The sequence below is a fragment of the Athalia rosae genome, chromosome 2 (genome assembly GCF_917208135.1).
Source record: "Athalia rosae chromosome 2, iyAthRosa1.1, whole genome shotgun sequence".
Lineage (NCBI taxonomy): Eukaryota > Metazoa > Arthropoda > Insecta > Hymenoptera > Athaliidae > Athalia > Athalia rosae.
The window spans coordinates 11,328,638-11,352,906 of record NC_064027.1 but is presented as its reverse complement, the minus strand read 5'-3'; the positions used below and the strand labels follow the sequence as shown (position 1 = coordinate 11,352,906).

Here is a 24,269-nt window from a genome sequence, read left to right as displayed (position 1 = left end):
TTTATTCAAATTTCCCTTGCCCCCCTTCCGAAAGTAAGCACGTTATATAGTTTCCAAATAACCAGTACCATCCCATTGTCTCGAAGGTATTTTCAAAGAACAATCGGTATAGTTCTAAGATTCCATTTCTGAAAGCCCCCACCGACGATTGTTATACGTATCGCTGATATAATAAACTTTCGAACTGCTCCCACGCTTCTGAGTTTGCGAAACTCGTCTCGTTTTCTGTCGGTACCATTACGGGGATGTATTATACTTATATAAATTCTGCAACGTGCGCGCTTTTGTACGTCGAGAAAGTATAAAATACACGGGTACGCGACCCATCGAAAAATTTCAAACCGATCGTTAACTCCAACGATTGACTGTAGATCGTTATGCAGATCGAAAAAATATTTACATAGTTATACTTTGAAATTACGTCACGAATTTCCACCCGCTCACCCTTCCTCATGGATCGATTTTTCATATTATTTACCGCAAAATACAGACATAAAAACGACCCGAGTATAATGCTAAAAGTTTAAAACAAAAGCAAAATATAAATTTAAAAACAAAAAAAAAAAAAACAAAACTCCTTATACCCGCGAGAAAATAATTGCTTTTCGAACCTTTGTCGCGGGGATTGCAGTGTATAAGTAGATATACCGTTATCATAATATTAACGAACTTTTAAACTTTTTTTTATCAGAAATTATACTCGTTATACTTGTACGAGAATTTTCGGACAGTAAAAAAATTCCTCTTCAAACCCTATTTAATTGCCAATTTTGTTTCAGTACATTACCAAAGGATAGTACACAGGGATATAAAACCGAGTAACTTGCTTGTGGACAGCGAGGGTCACGTGAAGGTCGCCGATTTGGGTGTCAGTGCGGAATTAAGGGCCGCCGGTGAATTACTTTCGGGACCTGCAGGGACGCCGGCATTTGCGGCTCCTGAAACTACCACTCCTGGAGCGCAGTATTCGGGAACGGTATGAGATGATGTTCTTTACTTCTTTCTTTTTTTTTTTTTTTTTTTTTTTTATAAAAACAAATCAGTCACAGTCATCAGAATGAAATTATAGTTATATCCTTGGAATCAATGATCAATCAATGGAATCGAAAAATAGAGAAGGAAGAAAGGATGAGATAAATACGAACGATTGACCTTACAATATGCATTCTCGTTTCGAAAACATTCGAGGTTTTCTACTGCACACTCCAGTAGTTATATAACCGTTAAATTTTTAAACTCGATGACGAATAATAACCAATCGATGTCTGTACGGGATATATAAGTCGATAGGTGATCTCATGTGTTATCTCTTTCGGCATATGCATATTTATGTGTAAAAGACAAAGCTTGCGACGACATCATACAAAACTTTGGAATTATTATACAAATACTATTATTGTTATTATTATCAATTACAGGTTGTTTTGCGATAAGCAAATTAACTTGTTAGTTAGTTTACAACTCGATAGATAAAATTTTTCTACGTATAGGCATAGGTATAGGTATGCGTAACCACATCACTTTTATTAGATCACTCCACGATTACTGATAGGTCTCATGGAGAACTACATGGTCGAGGAAATTACCTAAGTTACCATTACAAAATTGTTAAGGACAAAAATCATGTGCGAGAGAAATGCAGAAAATTGATCTAAATAACATCTGATAATTTTCTAATAACGGATTGATCTCACTCGAAGATTCATTAGCTTTATTATTCAAAGTTCAATTATCTAGAAATTGTTACTGATCAACGCGTTTGAAATCCATTCTTCCAAGATAAAAAAAACGATAATCAAAATGAAAGAAAAAAGGAATTTTTATCGTTCCAATTTCACAGCTCTGCGATGTGTGGTCGATGGGAGTGACGCTCTACTCTTTTGTGACCGGAAGAGTGCCTTGGGATGGTTCCGGAAGTATAATAGGAGTTCAATCCGCGGTTCGTACGGAGCCATTAAAGTTTCCAGAACAGCCAGAAATATCCGAACCTCTTCGTGACCTGATAACCAAGATGTTGGAAAAGGAACCTGCATCGAGGTTAACTTTGGGTGAAATAAAAACGCATCCGTGGGTAACGAGAAATGGGACTGAACTGCTCCCAAGCGAAGTGGAGAATTGCAGACTTCCGGTCACCGTTACTGACGAAGAAGTCGCCAGAGTCGTGACGAGGGTTCCAAAACTCGACACGCTCATTTTAATTAAAACAATGCTCAAGCAGCATAGCTTTCAGGTAATTAAATTCCATGTTATTTGATCGCCATTGTTTATCCAACATTTTTAGGATATTCATCTGTACCGTTAGGGTGCGTCATTTTTTGCAAAGTTTTGAATTCCGGCCGAGACGCCCACCGCAACTGTTCCAAATCATAAAAAAATATGGTAAAAAGAATAAAACTATTCAAGATCCAAAGCTTCTGGACGCTCAGATGCGAAGAAATTTCGATTTCGATGTTACATTTTTCAAAAGCTTCGATTGCTCTTCAAGACTAAACAAAAATAGACGCTTTTTCATACTGAAGATCAAAATCTATTCTGGTCTCGAGCGTCCAGTTATTTTCAGTTTTGAGCATCCTCATATTTTTTGAACATAGTTATTACGATTTGAAACCCTTCTGGGGGGCAGCAGGGGTGTATAATTGAAAACTTCCCAAAAAATGACGTAACTTAATATACATACATACATCATTATTTACTTATACATAGGTACGTGAAGTTTTATCCCCATCGGGGAATATGATTTGACGATTCTATTTACTTGTTTACTCCAGTTCTTCGTGAACAAATAAAAAAATAAACAAAAGAGGGGAAAGAGAGGCGCCGGGCTGTACGATCGTAGAGTTGTACTTTTAGTATTACACCTATATTCCCTGAACGAAATAATCCGGATAGTTTTAACGAAATGAGTAAACAATCCTCTTCGTGGATTTAGCGAAATGGCTGAAGGGGGGGAATAAGTTTTCTTCTAGAGCAGATCGCCACTGATTATGTACATCGAAACTCGTGTAGAATATTTTATCTCGGAAAGTTTTCATTCGAAAAGTTGAGGCAAGGAATTTCACCTCTTCCTGCTATACGGTTCATGCGGAGGTTGAACATACTTGAAGCAATATCTGCACTTTCAGCCTTATAACAGTATATTATCAGAAAAGTGCACTTCGAGGTGGGCGGGTGGAGAATTTTCTGCCGGGCATGCAGGAAATCTGAGTACATCATTTTGTTCTCATATTAACTTAAAGAAGAGGCGAGAGCTTGAGATCCGTGCGGTATCGACCTGCAGGGGTCATCGTCTGACGTCTTGACTCTTGCGTCTGGAGATCGGATGAATCAGATGCGTATTTATTTGATATTCTTCTCGTGCTAAAAGTGAAATGCGGCAGGGTACGTGTGCTGCACACCCACCATGAGTAAAATGTATCAGTTTATATACGGACCCTCGGGGAATGTAAAACAGAGAGTTTTAAATTAAACATGTAATACCAGGTTGGAAAATATGCGTAGCGCTCGCTCAGGAGAATGCACATCAAGTGCTACCAGCCAATCCGAAGGTGGTTCGAGAAGCTCCAGTTTTCACTGAAATTGAATATACAAAGCTGTGTATAGGATATATGAAGTTACGTGTATGCGCAATTGTACAATTTCTTATCTTTTCCGCAGAGTCTTCCGTAGAGCAAAAAGAGCTAGACCTAGTGTATATCGACCCGAGTTACTTTTTGTCATTTCGAGTAATGCAGCCTCTTTGTAATATTGCGATATACGAAGTACGTGATATCGCTAGAAGGTATTTGAATATGGTCCTTTTTTTGTTCATCATCGTTAGACCCGCGTGATGCATCATTGGAATCTTGAGATTTGCCGTTTTTTCTGTTTTACAACCTGAATCTGAAAGAAAGAAAAAGAAATAGTCATTGCACACGGGGCGCGTGACGCGGTCGTTCGACGAAAGCTCACGGTGCTTTTTTACGATAATGCCCGGTTTTCCAGACGGGGTAATAAATAGCGCTTAACAAACAGAATGCACGAGATTGATTTATGCCTCCACTGCACTTACTAATTCAAGAGCGTGAGTGAACTACGATAATCGATATTTCCTTTCATACTTTTTTTTTTCAATTCTTGTAGACCGGGTTCGTGATGCACGGCTTACGTGCAATCCCCTACGATTTTCATTGGTTACACATAGCGAAGCTCGTTACTTATTTTACATTCTGTAATAAAGTTAGCATTTTTTTCTAGACGTTTCAATTCTTCGCGGTAATCAATATTATCCTGTAATTGATAAACCACGTAAAAATATAATCCACGATTCATTTTTGCGAAAATAATATCGAAGATTGCAAGAAGTGACCAGTTATAACACTTCCTATGCAGACTGCTGTGGGTAACATTAACGTATGTCCCATAAGCCGAAACCGCCGTCTTCACAAGAGTGCGTTCACATTGATGGGAGGATTTAGTGCTAATTAGTTGCTAATTGCTACCCTTGAAAATGTCGGAACGAATTCGTATCATTGTGTGAATTAAGTGCTAATTAGTTGCTGTTTGCCTCTTGAAACTCAATTCTGTTTCTCCAACCGTTAAAAAGTAAAGAAATAAAAAGGAGGATTATACTAAGAGAATTTATTGCTGCAACGATTCGCCTTCCGGAATTTGTGGCATGGAGGATAAGCGTTACTGAATTTGTGGCATCAGGTATATTCGGAGAGAGAACGACGTCTTGAATTCGTAGCATCAAGAGTACGCATTTTTCAATTTGAGGTATCGAGAATTCCTCTGAATACTCGATACCGCCAAATTCAGAAATGCTTGTTCTCCATTCTACAAATTCCGGAATATGTATCCGCAATTTTTATTGCCTTTTTTCCGGTTGAAGAAACAGAATCGAGATTTAAGGGAGAAACAGCAACTAATCAGCACTCAATCCTTCCATCAATGTGAACGCACTTTCGTGAAGCGGCGGTTTCAGCTCACGGGACGTCATTTTAACGTTGTATTCGTCATTGCAGTCTGACTCACATCAGAAGAAGAAATTTAATATTTGGCTATGGACAGAATCACGAATGTCGTATTTGTTTACCGTTCAAGACTTAGTTATTATTATCGTCGTTATTTTATTGTTAAAAAATCATTAACTAAACGCAATCGAGTTATCTGTATCTCATTATCCCTTGCAGCGGTTGCAGGGTGATAAATCTCTACGGCTTTGTATAGCTTCAATAATTATCAACATTTTAAACGACCAGGTGATTTACCTATCCTATCATGAATAGGTAATATCCACGTATGGGTATGTTGGGATATTATCGGAATAATGTTCGTAATCGTTCTAATCGAGCGATCGGTGTTTACAGTTAAGGTCACGAACGGCTTTTCCTGCGTGCTTGACTTCTGGCCGGAGTTCAGCCGATAGTTAAACGAGGGAAGGGAAATTTATTTTAACCGCGAACTACCAGCCGTTTTGTGTAAATAATGTAAGCTCCTGAAACCCACTCAAATATCATACCACATTCAGATTCATCATCGAGAGCAACATCGCACGGATTCAGTTTGTTTTCACCCTTAAAAAAAACGTAACTGAAACGTGTTCCTCCATTATCAATTGTTTTAGAACCCTTTTCTACCGAAGAGAACCACGAAATCGGTTTGCAGTGACTCGGTGCCGGGGGAGTCTTCTCCGAGTTCCAGAGTTATCGGAAGTTCCGGCGGTTCTGAAAGTTCGAATATCCGAGCGGAAAAATTTCATGAAGCTGGAAGGAGCAATTCGGCACCCGATACCTTTGACTACCATCTCAGCGACAGGTGAGACCCACTACAGGATATCACATTTCAAACGTCTGGCGTCGAGTTTACCTGTAAAACTTACGATTAGATAGGAATAGGAAAAGCAAAGACTACAAGCGGTATATCTGCTGTGTTTGCGGAAAAGCTTATCTCGCCATTTTCGTTACGTTCAAAATTTAACAGGCATCAAACATTATGTGTACACTTCTTTTCACCATCTCTCGTCTGACGGAAACATTGTAAAGGTCGTAATATCATAGATATATCTATGGTAATATAAATGATCGTGGAGAAGACATCGAAATGCTTGGGTTATCGCCAATTTATCGATTCTAAACCAATTTGGTCGAAGGATTCGTGTTTTTGAAATGGAAATGCATGAGAATATCTCAAAATTAGTTTTGATTTTTGATCCAACATATTGTTTCAAGTATAGGATTTCGTAGACATCGTACGTTTCAATTAGGGTGTGATTTATTTTATTCTATTTCTTGAAAGGATGAATATTTTCTTCCAGGCAAGTGTTGGTCGAAAGCCCCCTGCCGCCGGTAACGGAGGGTCTAGCTCAGGATAACGAATCGGCGTTGCACAAGCGATGATGATACGCGGATGGATTCGAACTGAACGACTACAGGGTTCAAAGTTAGAAATAATTTTCACTCAAATACAGGAAAATTCTTATTGCCTAGCTTATGATTATATCAGTGACGCTATGGAGAAGAATAGACCGCATGCGTAGTACCGAATGAAAAGTATAACAGACATCACACCGAAGCTTTTCGACAATATCGACATCCTAGATTGACTCTGAACTGAATTTACGTTAAGGATTCTGAAGACAAAATTGAATAAATGAAGACACAATTGGGAAGAAGAAAAATACCGGTGCCAAATTTGGTGAGCAACTAGGATTTGTACATTGCCAGCTGTTATGTATATGAAGTTGAATTATATGATTAATATCGTTAACTACGCTCTGAGCCATTAATAAATTGCGTGAATCACTCACATATGTATAAAGTGAGATTGGCGGCAGTTGCGTCTGACCAAAACTTGTGCGTAAAAACAATTATGTAATAAATATGTTGCATAAAAAAAAATCTATGCTCTCTTAATCCGAATCAGCGGAAATTTCGCTGTTTCAATAGGTGAGTGATATTTTCACTGAAAAGCCCGCGAAGTTCACTTTCTTGCATTTAGGCTACAAGAGCGCCAAATCATGTAGACAGCAAACTTATTATCAGACGGAATCTCGCATAGAATCCTCGAATTTCCACTGTTTCGAATAGTGGGACTTTCACTGGTTGGTTCAGTGGGAAAATTTTTCACTGAAACAAACGGTGACTAGTCGCTGATTATCAGTGGTATACATATAGTTATTTGAATCAGCGCGAGTATTCGCTGATTCAAATTCAGGGAATGACTGTGCAGAATAGGGATAAGCTTAACCGAGTGCGAATAAGAATAACGTAATAATAGCCCGGAATTTCGACGTCGATACACGGTCGTGTATGATTTAATATCATTTATGAATCGCAATCAATCTCCTGAGGTGACCGAGCGTAATTCGCAAAGTACCTATGTATCGAGGCATTATATTCCAATGATATATGCGTTATTCACATCGGTGTAGTTTTCTCAAGGGTCATTGACTCCTTACATTCCTAACGATCATAGGAGTCTGCAGTTATAATAACATGATACCGGGTATGGCGAGAGATCTTTAAATATATATAACTATAATTATACGTGTAATGTATGTACTTATTATATTATAATCAACCTCAACGAACCAACGAAATTATAATCTTCCATATACGCACCGCCGATTTTTTCTAAATTATTGTCGTCATTTTTTGTAGATAGGATATGATATTTAAATACAAGAATGAAATTTTATCAGAAAGAAAAAGAAAGCAAAAAAAAAAAAACATAAGACTTACAGTTAGTCACTTACATCAATATACTATACACAATATACCTATATTAATTAATATTCGTATCGATGTAAGAAATTAAGAATAATAGATTGAAGATAATTTGACAGAGATTTTTATGTGAGTATATAAATGTCAGTAGATAATAAAAGTGAGATAATTATATTTGTAAAGTTCGGATACTGTATATTGTGTAGCTGATCCAAACATTCGCGAATTAAATTGAATCGAATAATATCGTTTTCACTTGTACATGTATGCGTTCGTACGTGGCCATACTATACGTGTTGGAAAAAAGCTTTTCCCTCGTATCGCGGAGACGGGTTGTCACGAGTAAGGGAAAGAGAGAAAGAGGTCTTTCACTATCCATGGTGTCGGTTACGATGGTCGTGGCGGTGGTGGTGCTGGTGATTCTACTGCTACTGCTGTTAGGTTGTTAGGTGCACTGTCGCGTAAACAAAAGTTAACGAAGTGTAAATAATCGAACCACGCCCCACCGCTTTTTCGAAAATAAAGTCTCGCTGGTGTAGATACTTGTAACTGGTATGTTATTATATTATACCATACACTTCGGTTACCGCGATACCGTTCAACTACGATCTTATAGATTTTGATCATTAAATTTGATGAAATGTCGCGAGAAAATTCGATTGAGTTTAAAAAAATAAGAAAAACAATTTAATATCAGTCTCTCTAACTTCATTATGTTTCCGAATTTTCATGTTCCTCTTGCAGAGTCGCAACGATTTTCCATATCCATAGGACGGGAAGCAATACATACACACCGATAATTCATTGTCCGGCACATTTTGTCCCAAATTTCAGACCGAGTCATTCTTGCGTATATAAGAAAACCAGCGGAGTTGAAGCGAAAAAATTGTTTGCCACGTTGTGTCAAAGCTCAAAGCTTGATATCTGTGTTCTGCTTGTTTGGTTCTAAGGAATCTGCGGGTACAATTAATAGGTGAATTCCGGACCCGTCTTCAGAAAATTCATTCGAACCTCTTGTTTGTAATTTCGTTAGCGTGATTTGTACATATTGAAAGATTGAGAATGAAAAAGTATAAAATAATAAAACAAAAGTATAAGTGCGACGCGAACGTTGTCATTTATACAGTTCAAGATTTTAAACTCATCTTTGGGTTGTGCAGATAAAGTTTTAGAATTACATTATGGGTATGTAAAAGCAAACTCGCTCATTGCCAAACTTCGATTCTCGCAATAACTTTTGAGTAAGCTCTGTTCTGAAAAAATCGAAAGACATGTACCTATAGTGAAATTTTAAACAATACATATTCATATACATATACAATATGAATACAATTGATTACATAGTGATGTTTAGAGACAAAGGTGTTTTATAATTCACGTTTTGGTTTTTACACGAGTGTGTAATAATTGGTTCAGGACGTAGAATTGATAACATAATGTAGGCCATCATCTTCCAGGAGATTCGGAATTTCGTGCAATTCTTACCATTTCATTCGATTCGAATGATCGATATAGTATAAATTTAACATCTGCAGTTTTTTTTTTTTTACGTTCAAAAGCGAAATAGCAATTGTTATATCACATTTTCATTGTTTCTTTGTTATTTGATATACGTTTGTTGATTTGCTATTGTTCAACGGTAAGCAGAATGTCGATAAAGCATACTGACTAGAGGGTACGTCGAGGGGACACAAAACCAATCGGCCACAAATAATAACTAGATATTGATTGCATCATAGAAGTGTAGTGTTTTTGTCCATATGTATAGAATAACTAACCGATGTTTCGAATCAGTTGATTTTTGTGTATTCGTGGATCATACATAGAACGTTGCCTGCAGCTCATGTTGCAATGAATACTGCAAGTAGATGATGGCAAGTATCTTGCGATATTTCCAATCCGCGTTATGAAATTCGGGGTATTAGATACTTTATATGGTATGCACACCGTTGATTTTATTGGTTGTCTGTTCAAAGCAAGTTGCATTTGAATTGTGATATTTCATTGTCGAATGTTCTATGTCTATAATGAAGGCATAAATATGTTACACGATAATTGCGTAATGTTTGGTACGATCTTCGTATATGTGTATGATATACACCGACCATGTGTGAAAAGATTGATACGTTATCAACTATTAGAGAATTATTTTTGAAAAACAAATTATAAATTAATATCGTTTCCACATATTTTAGCGGAATTTCATTAGAACTTATTGCCTCATTCAAACGGCAACGTGAAACAATGTGCTGCATATACTAATATCACAATCAGAGATTTACAAAATCATTCATATTTATACGTCATTCTACGTTCTCGCTGTAGCTGCATTTATATAACGAGCAAAAAAGAATTCAAATTCAAGTTGGAGAATTGATTTTGAATAAACTTGACTCTTTTCTATGAATCTTAGATGTTGTTCTGGTTACTCAATCTACATGGCATAAATAAACAGGTCATTAAAACCTCGTAATTGTTAACCAGATATTGAAAGCAGTCATTTACAAAAGCGACGAATGGAAATCATGTAGTAATTGTTCTGAGAAAACTCATCTCTTTCTCTTTCTTCCTTATAATACTCACTTTTCACACTATACTTCTGTCTTGTCCTCTGCTTTTTTACATAAATATTATAGGTACAAATTCATACATGTACGACGTAATACGTCGGTTTCTGAAAAACTCTGTTCATAATTTGGTAAGTTAATAACGAGATTAATAATTAGACAAATAGTGAGCAGATACAAGGTACATATATTAATCAGAGTTAATTAAACATGTGAAAAAAATTCAAATAAAGTATATTAGCTAAGGGGACATTAGCTGAAACCTTATTAATGCTGGGGGACCATTGTAGCACGAGTTTAGAATCTTAGTACTCGTAGTACTTAGGGCTGACGATCAGATGCTAATCGTACATTAAAAGTTCAAGTCATATCGAAAAATCAACTTACCTTAATAATATTTTAATATTAAATGATATTAAATTAAAGTAAATCAAGTAAAACTTGAAAGGGCTGCCCTTTGTTTATGGCCAAGTAATTTTCTAATCACTGTTGTCAGTGTTGTCATCTGGTGACAGCCCTCTCAAATGATACTGAAATGCTACGGGTACATAGTGTAATTATAAGATGAGTAATGAAAACTAGAAAGCGAAAAAACTAATGAAGAAATTATTATACTCTCATTCATACTGTAGATGTCTACAAGTTATATATATATTCTTGTAAAATGCACAAAAATATTTTATACTTCATATATTTGAATGCACATCAATTTATATGCTCTATCATTAGTGTTATACATAGCTATTGTCAAACATTACACGTGATATTCGTGTATAATATACTGAATTATATGGGTTGAATGACTACGAAATACTTCAAGTATCGGACATAATTGATGAAGAAAAGATTCAACATAGAAGAAAAATCATCTGACAACTAATGTTTCATACATTTATAGTCATCTCGATTTGTAATTCTTCAATAAAGCGGTTTGAAATTCGGAAAAAAGAAAGTCATGTTTCTGAAACTAGACAATCAAACATTACTATATTCTACTTATAGTGCTGTAACTTGCACTATGCTTGTACTGTATGTAAACTTCATTCAACCATAAAATATGATGTTCTCCACTGAGTAATTAATAATCATACGAGAATAAAAAAAGCAGTTTGCATTATGGATTTAAGTTTACACATTCACCAGCCCTTTAAGCGTTGCCTGATGACCAATCATCAGTCAACGCTCTTAGTTTGTACCCTGGTTTGTATGTTGGCTCTTCTGATTTCTCGCGCGTGCGCGTAACATCATGCCCTATCCCTGAACAATCCCTGAAAAGCATGGGAAAATGTTAACGCCGTAGTCCGTACGCAGTCGAAGAGAGCGAGTACGACAACTACGACGAATAGTGTATTTTACTCTCTTGTGCTACGCCATTATGGATTCGTTAGCAAGTTACACCAGTGACGGTGAAGAGAGCAACGATTCTGACGGCAAGGTGAGCTCTTTTTTCCGTAAAATTGGAGATTTTTCGATAACCCATTTGCGAAAGCTACGATGGTTTTGGAGCCAGGACAACAAATATCTACTCCAAATTTAACTCTCCATAGATTTTTGTCAGCATCTTCACAAATGGCTTCTAGGCTAGTTTCGTTATTTGACGATCATCATTAAAGCTTCGAGTCTGTGAAAATTCTGTTTATAACTTACACAAGCTTTGCGTGCTGATCCTCTATCTATCTTTAAAAATAATTCAACCCATTACGGGATTTTATCTACACCTTCCAAAGAATTTCATCCCAGTGCATAATAATAAGTCAATGTTTCTTGAACTGATACTATTCTACGGTCTTTCCGTTCAATATTCACAACACGTACTTTTGACTATGGACTATAACAAATTAGGGGAAAAATTACTCACATTATATCTCGAGATACGAATTGCAACACAGCAACGATGCTGCGATGCATATTAATAGAATGCAGAATTTTTTTTAGTGGTACTTGGCCCGTACTTACATATTATGGGCATATAGTCATCAAGGGAATGAGAAGATTTTTTTTCAATTAAACTCCCACAATTTTCAGACAAGTTTTGTTTGGGATAAACCTTAATTGTAAAACAGACCTAACATTCAGCATCATCATTTTATTTTTAAGATGCCGTACGCAGATAAAGGAGCCATGTCGGCAGGGAGAGCAAGTGATGCAAATTATGATCCTGTTCAGATGGACATGAGTGAGGTATGGTATAACGTCCACGCGGTAAATGTGTAACTAGGATTCACCATAGTTTCAGAAAGTTAATTCATTTCCATGGTGCCACATACTAGTCACCATTTCTAGGCAGAATCTAGTGCTGGTCTTAAAAGTTTTATGCATATTTCTGCCAGCACATCTGTTTATTTCATATTTAGCTTTCTGATCTCATATTGTGAGTTAAAATTACTCTTAATAGCCACTGAGAAGATGGGTTTCGAATACCTAAACCCAATAGATGCTTCTTTTTTTTTTTTTTTATTAAATTTATTTCTTGCCTTCATTTAGTTTCATTCCACAGAAGCTATAGCTTGTCGCTGTGAATAATTATGTAATACCATTGAAGCAATCTGAACTATATTACAACGCAGTTCTTAGATCAAAGTTCACCGCAAAACTTTCATGCTCATCTTCTGGGCAGAGATGAACTTAATAAGTAAATCATGAAGAGCAACATATCTAGACACAGAAAAATGCGTTAAACATAAAACCTTTATTGACCAGCATCATTGTTCAGGATAGATTTGTTATTGACCTAATTTATTTAATAAGTAAATGGGAATGGTGCCATTTCGTGAGAAAATATTAACACGTAGCTCTGTTGGTAATACATGATACAATATCTACGCACCTCGGCAAGGTCTATGCTGTGTGAGGGTCTTTCAAGACTACCCCCAAGTCCTATTCCGAAGATGAAGGTGAGTAGAAGAAGCCAGCAGAAGGTAACAACCATACCAAAGAAAACCAAATCTCAATGACTTATTCAAATCGCTACTAACGCTGGTGCCCATGAATTTGAGAAGGCCCCTCATAAGGAGTTACAGCCTTTGTAGGTCTTGTTTCCAAGATAATTCGTTAAATACTCAATTATCCAAGATTGTTCTCATTGGCTGTTTCTTCATCTAAATAAATCCTTCCTAAAAGTTTAAATTGTCAACAGTTACCTTTTCTACCACCGGTTGCAACAAAAATCTCTGAATCACACACATGTCGTATTGACCTAATTACCCAAAGTTGAAATTCTTGAAATGCTATCACCAAATGATTAGCCACTTACGGATATCACAATAACTGTAGACATAAGTGTAGTTTGAATATGTTGGGGTGGAAACTCGTTAGTAGAAACTGATGAACGTCTTTCACCCGATAACATAAGTGTGTTATTGCAATGATTATGCGAAATGTTCGCTGAATTGGTTATGGGAATAAACATAGGATACCTGAGTACTTAAATCCTGTTGGAGAATTGCCTTAAAATGTTTTTACTTTTATTTCTCTAGGAAAGCAACAACAACAACTCTTCTGGTGAATCAGGTAGCGAGCGAGCCCATAGTCCTGATACAGAACATACCCAGCAAGGATCGAGAACAGAAGCAGGAAGATCATATTCATCGTCCTCAGACCAGAGGTAGGCTGGTTTGTTACTTATTTTATGTGCCAAACGTCCATCTCCTTTAATTGTGATTACTTGGTATCTCTACTGACATGAGTCATTTGTAATCCAAAGCCATTGATTTTGCCGTGCAAAATTGAAGGTATTTTATGGGAGTTTTAAGAATCTTTGTGAATTTTCAGAATAAATAGGCATCAAGAATGTTTGTCTCTCACCACAAATTAAATCATGCATTTCTTTTGCATTTTAAACCTTCGGGAGTTACTTGAATACTAGTTGCTTGTAAATTGAAGAACTAGATTCCTGTACAAGATTTTTCCCTAATCTTAGACACATATCCAATTCTCAACATTGGCAAGCTTTGATTTTTCGAGTCAATTCCTGAAGTTGAAAGTGCAACAGGAAGTTGCGAATTAATGAAATTCAGCCCTTTGAACAAGCAAGTTAATAATACAAATCTGTGTGGTATATCCCTGCAGAACGTAATGGTTTTACAGGCGATCGAACCATGAGAATTCCCGCGATGACCACAAGAAAGAGAGATTAGACCGATCCAAATACTGTGATGACCGTCATTCTCGGACCAGCGATGACAAAACTCGGAGATCTTCACACGATGACAGGAGAAGGGACAGCGACCCCAGAGACGGAAAGGATGTTAGGAAATCCAGAGAAGAAGAAAGAAGATGTAGAGAAGAGGATAGACGGAAGGAAAGGTCTACTTCTCGGTCAAACAAAGAAGATAAAAGTGATGACAAGGAGAAGAGTGACAAAGATCATCACCATCGCGACGAAAGGCGAGATCGAGACAGACGCAGACATCGTGACAGAGATCGTCGGCATCCCAGGGAAGACAGAGGAAAAGATAGACACAGGGAAGAACGTCCGACCTATCACAAAGAGAAAGAAAGAGTAAGGTCGCGATCTAGATCCCAACCCAGAGACCATCCGCCACCGCCATTCAGGGCAATGAGTTATCGAGAAGAGAAAAGCCGAAATAAATTAGCTCAGTTGGAAAAACTGGGAATTGAATTAAAGGCTCCAGAGGGAGATAACACCGCAGCTAATGTTCAAACTGAACAGAACTTTTACAATCCACTCGCTACAGCCACTCAAGGAAAATACGCAGAGCAAATTCAAAAACGGAAGCTTTTGTGGGCAAATAAGGTAGGCATTTTTAATTTTTTAAAGACGTCTGACTCCAATCTCAAAAGTTAGGGACAAAAATGGTATTATTACCTCGTTTCATCTCAACATTTATTACGTTCTAAATATCTGGAATGTTTTTGAAATCTATAGTCTAAACCAGAGGAAGGTAAATCAACCAGCTCAGCAGCTGGAACAGCAAATACATGGGTTGGCACAACATTCACGCATGATCAAGATGGTAAAGTAACAGCAAAGTTCAAGAGATTGATGGGGATCAAAGGAGATTTGCCCGTGTCTGTACCTGCTGCTGGAGCAAAGCCAGAAATCTTGAAAAAACAAGAGGAAATGTTCAGCAACATGGAACAACAGTACGAAGTTGCACGGGCAACTACACACACTCAACGTGGAGTCGGATTCGGCTATGCTACAGGAGGGTATCAGTTTCCACGATAAGAGTTGAGACCATCTAAACACTTTACTTAAGACTAATGAATTATTTCTACGGACAACGGTTACCCGTTAGTATTGATTACAGTAGCCTAACAAGTCGTTAATAGTTTAAAAACTGGTAAGTTGGATTATTCAAGCGACCTAACTCACAACAGATCATTAATATATAGGTATGCTCTGCATTAGTCGTAAGACTTTCTCAAATCTTTCGGCACTTATGGGGATAGAAAAACTTGTTAATTATCCTTAGTGTCACATTGACACATGTTATTGATTTATTTGTCTTTTAGACCAGGGTAACTCGTTGTCAGATTCCGAATGAGTCTTACGACTATAATTTAGTGTACCTGCTGTTACCAAAATTAGAACACGTCATACGATATTAAAATTGTAGCGAAAATGTGACACCGCGTAAGAGTTGAAACAACTATGTACTTGTACTGTAAAAATAAATTTAATACATACCCAATAACAATATTCAGAATACTTGACTTATTCTTAAATTCGTTGAAAATTGGTAACTCCTTAAATTTTATTTAATTGTGAGAGCACGGAGAAATATGAGAGTTTCCCAAATGAGAAAGTTAGTAAATATCGTTACTCGTAGCATGGTGTAATGGGATAGCCGATAGCGTTTGCATAACACCACGGCGTGCAGCTGTCGAGCTCACAGATATCCGAGTCAGTGTCTACCAGGAAATGCAATTTTTTTGCTGAAACATCCCGCGCTTCGTAAGTGCGCTTGCGCAAAGAGCAGCTGTGACTTAAGACACGTGTTCTGATTGGTTTTGCCCTGAAACCAAGACTCGACAGTTGCTTGTACTTATCCATAGACCTGCGTTTACACGTGTTTACCAATATGGCGTACTCTCCGTTGTCGCATTTGAATTCGGTCGTTACTTTTCTCTTGCGGGCGTGATAATCCACCGAATACAACATACCAATTTTCCCGGTCGCCGACCCCATTGTCATTGCACAATAGCTAAAGTTCGTAATTAGTGGTGTTAATGATTGATCAAAGAGTTAACATGGATAATTTCGTTAAAATTGAAAAAATAGGCGAAGGTAACACCAAGTTTTTTCTGTTAATTCAATGTTCTTGACTCTTCTATTACTTTAAAAGTGAAATATTTAACTGTACGCATTAATATATCTAATGAGAAAATTCGGCTCAGAATCGTTTCAGATCGGTTGATTTGCTACCGTATAAATTGCCACAAACTTTTTACATCTTCGACTCGAATATCATTCAAGAATGATCGAGTTTCTCATAAACTATTCACTCAATAAGAGGAGTTATGTCTTCAGTATCTTGGTTCGTTTATCAACTCAATCTCTTTTTCACATGATTCTTTTGACAAGTTTCCGTACAAGTCAAATAAAACACAGGTTACCTTACACCTGTTACAAATTGAATAAGTGAAAATATAAGCTACATATTTGTTTCGTATCGCTACATTTTGAAAATGCATTAATGATATTTTCATTAATGTGTTCATCTGAATTACTAGGAACTTATGGGGTCGTGTACAAAGGCAAGAATAAAAAGACAGGGCAAATAGTAGCAATGAAAAAGATTCGCTTGGAGAGTGATGATGAAGGTGTTCCCTCTACTGCGATCAGAGAAATTTCATTACTGAAAGAATTGCAACATCCCAACATCGTTAGTCTTGAGGATGTGTTGATGGAAGAATCAAGACTCTACTTAATATTCGAGTTTTTATCAATGGATTTAAAAAAATACATGGATACTTTAGGCAATGGAAAGCTGATGGATCCTAAAATTGTAAAATCCTACGTATATCAAGTACGTTTCAAGCTAAACGTGATTATTTGTCTCATCTTGATTTTATTTCGCAGATATTTGAATTCCTTGATAACTTGTTTAGATAACTCAAGCTATCCTGTTTTGCCATCAAAGACGAGTGTTGCATCGTGACTTGAAGCCACAAAATCTTTTAATTGACAAAAATGGTGTTATCAAAGTAGCAGACTTTGGATTAGGAAGAGCTTTTGGTATCCCTGTAAGAGTATACACCCATGAAGTTGTGACTCTGTGGTATAGGGCTCCTGAGGTTCTTCTGGGATCTACACGTTATTCTTGCCCAATTGATTTATGGAGTATCGGTTGTATATTTGCTGAAATGGCCACAAAAAAACCTCTGTTCCAAGGCGACAGTGAGATTGATCAGCTCTTCAGGATATTCCGGTGACCATAGCTTGTGACATTTATACTATGAATATTTTTCGAATTTTTGAAGCACAATATATGTTTTTGATTTTTATAGCGTACTACGAACACCAACCGAAGATATATGGCCAGGTGTGACACAGCTCCCTGATTACAAGGCTACATTCCCAAACTGGACATCAAACAATCTTGCATCTCAAGTGAAGGTTATAGACAAACAAGGTCTCGATCTCTTGCAAGCAATGCTGGTGTACGACCCCATACACAGAATATCAGCACGAGCCGTCTTGCAACATCCGTACTTCGATGACTTGGACAAATCTAAATTACCGGCAAAGTGAAACGACAGAGGGACCAAAACCACATACTTTATTCAAAGTTGTCATATGCTGGTGCTCAAGCATAGTATGTGTAATAAGATGGTTCCTAAATATAACAAGTACTTTTAAGTTTTAGCCTTGCTGCATGATGCTGCATCCTACTGTAGTATTGCTTGGCGATAGATTCGGTCGATGCAAGATTCTCTGATTACTTCCAACATTTCAATTCAATTTTTATTATTAAGTGGGTAAAGAAATTGTAACCCTCAAGATTATATTCAACCTTTCATCACCCCTGTAGGAATCATCTTTCGAGTGCTTCAATACTGTACATCGTTAGATGTTTGATAACCAGTGCCAGATCTGTATTTTTATTGGTATTGTATTTCACCCCTTTAGATAAGTTAGTGTAATTTTAAACATACTCCATATTATGCGATTAATGAACGGAAGCGAACGGTGATGATAATTATAAGCAAAAGAATGAAAACCAGCGGAAGAATATAAAACCACTTCGGGGTAACGAGATTCCACTTTTCAATTCAATGACATTCACAAATGCTTTTGGTATATAATTTTTTTATTGACTGAAACTTGGAACCTCGAACATGTAAATAACACGGGGGGAAGAAAACAACGTGAAAGACAAGACATACCCGACAGTGAATAACAAATGTAACTAAAATTAGAATTTCTTCGAAATAAGTTGATATTTTTGTACTTTGCCTACATCTAAATATACTTATAAGAGGTATCAAACAAACGTCTTACGTTTATCTCATAATCAATGAGTGATTATGCACCCTTAACTCGATGGCGAATTCAAGAACGTGGTTCCTCAATCTAACACTGAACAGCATTCGGTCGCAACTTGCCATGGCATTTGACGCGTGCGACAAATTCAGCGAATGCGTAGTGAAGAAAAACAAATCAGATCATAAGAATTTCTTCTTTTTACCGGTTTATCAATTTACGAAGAAGAAATTCCTGAATACGATTACAAACGCCACGTCCGCAGATATCAATTGACAAAGAAATTTTTCAAAAGGGACAAGCAACTTCCACGAACCGTCACTCCGAATGAGATTTACTTGAATGACTCATCACTCAGGATATGAAACACCGCTAGTGTGCGTTGATGATATGCTTCTAATTTGTCGGATTAACGTGGGTATACGATTGTACGATAAAAATTTAACCACGAACTCCAGTGATGAAGCAAAGTGCAAGAAGATAATCCAAATATCTATGAAGAAAATATGCGGTAATCCAAGTTCACGAAGTTCATCACGAATTAGCGTTAGCGGTTTTCCCCTTAGATATCCATCGTTGTAGCTTGACCGTTCTTTTCACTAATGGTTTCCAATTATTACGACCAATATAAGCGATTAAATCGAACTTTGGCGATGATCCTGGGCTTGTCACGTTCCTAGAGTGCTTGCTTGAGTTCCTTCGAAAAACTTGTGAACATTAGCTCACATATTGTCTGGTTGAATGTACGTAGTACACGTGATTCCGACTTATCTAGAGGAGAGGGAAGCTACTATTAAATGCTCGCTCTTGGGACTCACTGTTTACAGTCTTCATTTTACTCACATATTGGACGGACGCATCGAAGATTTAACAGTAAGTTTCACAATTTATTTTACAGTAAGTGTTGACAATTTATCAACACGCATCGTCATTAAATTTCTCCGTGCCAACGGCATAGCAAGATAGTTGAGACGACAAAAATTCAAAAGATCTCTAGCTATTTAGGAAAAGATATCCGCAATACAAGCAGCAATTTAAATTTTTTCTAACTCAATAAAAATTCCCAAATAATCCTGATCATCACGCTCTTGTGAGTTTCAATTTACGGTTGCCCATTGAAAATAATTGTACATTACCCGTACGCGTATCAAAACACGGTCGTCTTGTTGTACGACAAGTTTTTAGTTGACAGAATTGTACTTCAGATAAGTAGGTTGTTTATCGATTATGAATATTACATTGAGCGTAATAACGGAGTATCTCTGATCGTTACTATATCGCCCGCTACGGAAGGTCATTATACCGAAGCGCGTCATCGAGTACAGTTCAACTTTTACATGCATGATATGCAGCACAAAGAGATTTGTACAATGCTGTATCCAGAGTACAGCGAAGCAATTCAAAAATCATTGCGTACGATATGTTTTGGGAAATTCTATATCCACACAAAGTTTTAACGACGACTTTTCAAAATATATGTAAATTATTCATACCGATACCTGGAACTAATAGACATTAAGTTCTTACGTTAAATCAATTAAAAATTCATCTCTTTGGCCTTGATACGTTATACCTATACACATGTATACGTAACAGATAATCCAATATACGTTATGCAGACCACTCACGCAACGACTCACGCGATTCATCGAAGTTCCAGTTTAACACCTGTCTGATTATTACAGCAGCTACATTTGTACGAATTCTACTTGTGTACAGAAACTCAACGGTTGAAAGAGTTTTCGGAAATACTGACTCACATACACTGTTTGTCGGGTGTTTCATTAATTGCAGTCTGATTTCTGAGCATTTGAATATATCTAACAATAATAATACCTTCATTCATTACCAGTTCCGTTACGCGTAATACCTGATTATGCGAAACCCGTCGCCGATGTTGAGTCATCCGAAAATTACAATAAACTTTTGTTGTCAGCCATCAACCCCAACCGGTTGATTCATAAAGTCGTAATCTCTTATTTTCAGATGAAGATTGTAATCTTCTGCGCTAGTTTCGTAGCCCTGCTGGGCCTGGGAAATTCTCACACATATCATCTCGGGGCCTGTCCGATCGTCGAACCTATGCCCCGCTTCGAAATGAGCCCGGTAAGATATCACAAGCGATTATCATATCAGCGTCTGAAAACCAGAAGGGTGTCACTTACCAAAAAAGCGGGACTTTGCCGCAATGACGTAGCTTTATCTGACGATTAGTACCTCGTACACAAACTCCAAGTGCATGCACGCGAATTACATTAATTGTAATCGAACATGGTTCAAAGATTCTGTCAGATCGTTTTCATTGTTGACAAAGAATTGAAAGCGTGCATAGCTGACGGTATACCTATTCGCAGTAACGTTGATATTCCTCGGTTACGTGTAAATACTGAGAAGCAAAATCTGTCCAAGATTCTACCAAATCTTATCAAAGGTCAATTTTTTCGTTTTTCTCTTCTCTGTGAATAACATGATATCTCTTACGCCGCAGTTGCGTAAAATCAAAAATTGCGCAGTGTATTCAAGCATAATTGGCTATTTTATTCTGTGATAAATATTTCGCAGAAGCTTGGACCTAAATTGCATGTTGCAAGTATCTCGTAGAAAAGTCATCAGAATCGTTTCATTATTTCCCGCTGAAAATGGAGCATTTATTGTTGGCTCGAAATTTTCTAGCAGTACGTCGATATCCCAGCAATCGTCATTCACCCTTACAATGCACTTGATATTTCAACTGTATTTTTTTACATTACAATTATCAATTGGTATGGGGTTAAATAATAATACGTTGTACACGGAGACTCGACAGCCTTTAGATAACAATTTCTTTGCATATATTTTCAGTACTTGGGTATTTGGTACGTGATTCAGAAAACATCAACCGCGAGTAACTGCATCACTTACAATTACACGCGGGGAGAAGAACCTGGTGAATATGTGATAACTCAGGACTCAAACCACCCAGTTTTAGGTGAGTCCTTTCATCGATTTGATCGAATTCGTTCAACATACAACCGCTCGGAAAATAATGTTCGGATGAACTTATCCTAAAATCGCTAAAAAATAAACATAGCCGGGATCGGCTGTAGATACTGATACTATACAGAGAAGCGGAGAATTCATGGTAAATAATCTATCAAGTCTAATAAAGGCTTGTAGATAGAATAAATGGTTGTAAAGTGGTCGGGATGGGCAGCTCGTTCACGTTGACATTTAACGTTCTTGTGCAGGTCTGACGCCGTTGAAACACGAGTACCATTACACCGGGGAACTCAGCGTACCGGAACCCAGCACGCCTGCCCGCATGCAAGTGCGATTCCCGCTGAGTAAGCTCTCCCTCTTATTATTATTGCTATTATTATATATATTATACCGATACCTACATCCACATAGATATATCCTGCACATGCTATTCAGCTACTCGGCTATACGACCGGTGGTGGTACGTCTAGCTGATCTGCAATCTGCAGCACAGTTCTAGTTGAAATTCAATCTCTGAAAACTTTTTTTCTAAGATTATGTTTACGAAAATCATCATAGCATGAGAGATTCTTCTCAACTGAACCTCGGCTGCGTAGATTTTACCATAATTTAACATTCACTCTTCACGATATGATCAACTATCAACTAGAAGTATTTCGAGATCTGAGAATCCTATGATACCTCTTTATATCGTAGAAATCATGATCGTTATCTCGTCACTCACCAACCAGGTTGTTATCTATTGAAAAATTCCACAGGTCTAGCCGGAAGTGCTTCGCACGTGGTATTCATGACGGACTACGTTAACTACGCCGCAATTTTCTCTTGCCAAAAAATTGGATTTGCAAATCGTCAGAGCGCAACAATTTTATCGCGTCGTCGTGATTTGGAGAAATCTCGTATCGACGAGATCCGAAATCGTCTGAGCAGTTTCGGGGTCGATCCGTTTGATTTGAGCATCATTACGCAAACCGGATGTCCGACCGGCAATAATACCGTCGATATTAACATAGACCCGCATACTTTTTCGGCTGAGAATATTGGTCACGTTGTAAGAAAAGCCGGTGAAAAAATCGGAGATGGTGTAGAATGGGTCGCACACGCAGGTGGAACAGTTTATCACAAATTAACAGGAACTAGCAGCAATGAACCACCAAAAACTTCAGACAGCGTAACAACCTCGGCTAATTACAGACCAGCATCCGAACAAGGATCCACTCTCGAGAGTAATGACGTTGAATGGATACCATAATATTTTCGATGGACAAAATCATCAATCATGATCTGATTCACCAATGTATAGGTTTAAGCAATAAACGACAAAACTACTCGACTATTTCACGAGGCTATGATACTCTGTAGACGCGACTGGAAATATCTAAATCCTTTTTTTCTAGATACTCATTTTTATATCAATAACTTAGTTTTTAATTGGTAGGTATTTCACGTCCTTATGTGTAAATGATTCTTGCGATAGGAAATTAAACCTATCATTATGTGAAAAATGTGATAAGAGAAAATTAAATTTGTTTACGAACGCCAAAAACTGATAAACGTCATCATTATTGTTTAGAAATAAACTGTTACATATTCGAAATATGTACGACGTGTCTGTGTTTCGTTCGTTTTTTTTAAAATACTTAATCCGTTTAACTTGCAGTTTTTTTCATTTCAAATGCTTCTCTTAGCAAACGTCATTAAGCATTAAAAAAAAAATAGCAGAACAGTAATCAACATTTCCCTTTTGGATGATACTGACCTACTTAAAACAACAATAAAGTTTTCACTATTTTGCGCAAAATTTATCAATTCCAAATTAGTTTATTGGAATAAACCACCGTATTTGAATTTCATTTTGTATCTCCTCTTTGTTTAACGGAATAATTTCAACGCCTCTAGATCTGCAACCGCACATGCTCGACGCAAAACGACGCAAGTGCAGTCATAATGTTGATATGCGCAGCGGCAGAACGTCCGCGAATCGATAAATGATGGACTCAATTATCAACATCTGATATTATCTGATTAGCTTCATTTACTCCAATTTGGATTACCAAAGAAATAAAGAGACGGGAAAAGTTATATCAATAATTGTTATGTCCCGTTGAGCTATGGAAATTTTGAATTTCGAATATTGGTTTTCAACCCTCCTTGGTCGCCATGGGTAAATTTTACCCATACCTGTTCTTGTACCCGTTTTTTTTTTTTTTTGACAAGTTTACCTATTTACAATTCTTTTTTGACATGTCATTCAAATTTCAGCATGCTCACTTTTGTTTGCCACATGTTCGAGGATGTTAAAATTATTTTCTAGTATTTTCTCAATCGCGACTCAACTGATAGTTTTCAAACAGCAACCATTTGAACTTGGAAAGAACTTTCAACCCGGTTATGGACTGTGATCTCTATAATATGAATTTTTCATCTAATCCTCTCGATAGTTTGATTAACTGTTGATGAACGACGCAATGATTAGTAATAGCATCATTTTTTGTAAGACTTGTGAAATGCTGAATTAACTTTTTCTCAAACTGTATTGATTTATGCATGCGTAATCAGTACATT

The 24,269-nt window shown here is 37.1% G+C and overlaps 4 protein-coding genes across 12 annotated transcripts in view; all 4 read left to right on the top strand.

Moving 5' to 3' along the window:
• LOC105684230 overlaps positions 1-11,394 on the top strand; it is a 54,524-nt gene extending 43,130 nt beyond the window's left edge. For all 7 annotated transcript variants that reach the window (XM_048650514.1, XM_048650513.1, XM_020851437.2 and 4 more), the window contains 4 exons: positions 780-976; positions 1,841-2,230; positions 5,606-5,796; positions 6,296-11,394. In XM_048650514.1, the coding sequence (XP_048506471.1) occupies positions 780-976; positions 1,841-2,230; positions 5,606-5,796; positions 6,296-6,377 (860 nt within the window). In that variant the 3' untranslated portion in view covers positions 6,378-11,394. The remainder of the gene's footprint in view (positions 1-779; positions 977-1,840; positions 2,231-5,605; positions 5,797-6,295) is intronic.
• A 150-nt stretch (positions 11,395-11,544) lies between these two features.
• Positions 11,545-15,947, top strand: LOC105685080 (arginine/serine-rich coiled-coil protein 2-like). Of its 3 annotated transcripts, XM_012398932.3 has the most exons (6): positions 11,664-11,708; positions 12,371-12,454; positions 13,110-13,167; positions 13,750-13,877; positions 14,360-15,029; positions 15,162-15,947. In XM_012398932.3, the coding sequence occupies exons 3-6, from the start codon at positions 13,114-13,116 to the stop codon at positions 15,462-15,464; spliced, it is 1,155 nt and encodes a 384-aa protein (XP_012254355.2). In that variant the 5' UTR covers positions 11,664-11,708; positions 12,371-12,454; positions 13,110-13,113; the 3' UTR covers positions 15,465-15,947. The 3 variants fall into 3 exon arrangements, with proteins under 3 accessions (XP_012254337.2, XP_012254355.2, XP_012254346.2); XM_012398914.3 differs by lacking the exon at positions 13,110-13,167 and having other exon boundaries at positions 11,545-11,708; XM_012398923.4 differs by lacking the exons at positions 11,664-11,708; positions 12,371-12,454 and having other exon boundaries at positions 12,499-13,167.
• A 343-nt stretch (positions 15,948-16,290) lies between these two features.
• Positions 16,291-18,731, top strand: LOC105684916 (cyclin-dependent kinase 1). Its single transcript, XM_012398649.4, has 4 exons — positions 16,291-16,526; positions 16,973-17,268; positions 17,351-17,670; positions 17,750-18,731. Exons 1-4 carry the CDS (start codon positions 16,469-16,471, stop codon positions 17,991-17,993), a joined length of 918 nt encoding a protein of 305 aa, XP_012254072.1. The 5' UTR covers positions 16,291-16,468; the 3' UTR covers positions 17,994-18,731.
• Positions 18,732-19,443: 712 nt separating this feature from the next.
• LOC105684909 (apolipoprotein D-like) lies at positions 19,444-23,303 on the top strand. Its single transcript, XM_012398638.2, has 5 exons — positions 19,444-19,598; positions 20,712-20,831; positions 21,567-21,693; positions 21,953-22,048; positions 22,463-23,303. The coding sequence occupies exons 1-5, from the start codon at positions 19,467-19,469 to the stop codon at positions 22,954-22,956; spliced, it is 969 nt and encodes a 322-aa protein (XP_012254061.2). The 5' UTR covers positions 19,444-19,466; the 3' UTR covers positions 22,957-23,303.
• The last annotated feature ends 966 nt before the right edge of the window (positions 23,304-24,269 follow it).

Bases quoted from the DNA above. Each gene is read 5' to 3' on its own strand.
- LOC105684916 (XM_012398649.4), top strand. From the start codon at position 16,469: ATGATTGATCAAAGAGTTAACATGGATAATTTCGTTAAAATTGAAAAA. The intron at 17,269-17,350 runs GTACGTTTCAAG...TAACTTGTTTAG, and splicing joins TAAAATCCTACGTATATCAA to ATAACTCAAGCTATCCTGTT. The intron at 17,671-17,749 runs GTGACCATAGCT...TGATTTTTATAG, and splicing joins CAGCTCTTCAGGATATTCCG to CGTACTACGAACACCAACCG.
- LOC105685080 (XM_012398914.3), top strand. From the start codon at position 11,649: ATGGATTCGTTAGCAAGTTACACCAGTGACGGTGAAGAGAGCAACGAT. The intron at 12,455-13,749 runs GTATGGTATAAC...TTATTTCTCTAG, and splicing joins TTCAGATGGACATGAGTGAG to GAAAGCAACAACAACAACTC. The intron at 13,878-14,359 runs GTAGGCTGGTTT...ATGGTTTTACAG, and splicing joins TCATCGTCCTCAGACCAGAG to GCGATCGAACCATGAGAATT.
- LOC105684909 (XM_012398638.2), top strand. From the start codon at position 19,467: ATGTACGTAGTACACGTGATTCCGACTTATCTAGAGGAGAGGGAAGCT. The intron at 19,599-20,711 runs GTAAGTTTCACA...TCTTATTTTCAG, and splicing joins GACGCATCGAAGATTTAACA to ATGAAGATTGTAATCTTCTG. The intron at 22,049-22,462 runs GTAAGCTCTCCC...AAAATTCCACAG, and splicing joins GCAAGTGCGATTCCCGCTGA to GTCTAGCCGGAAGTGCTTCG.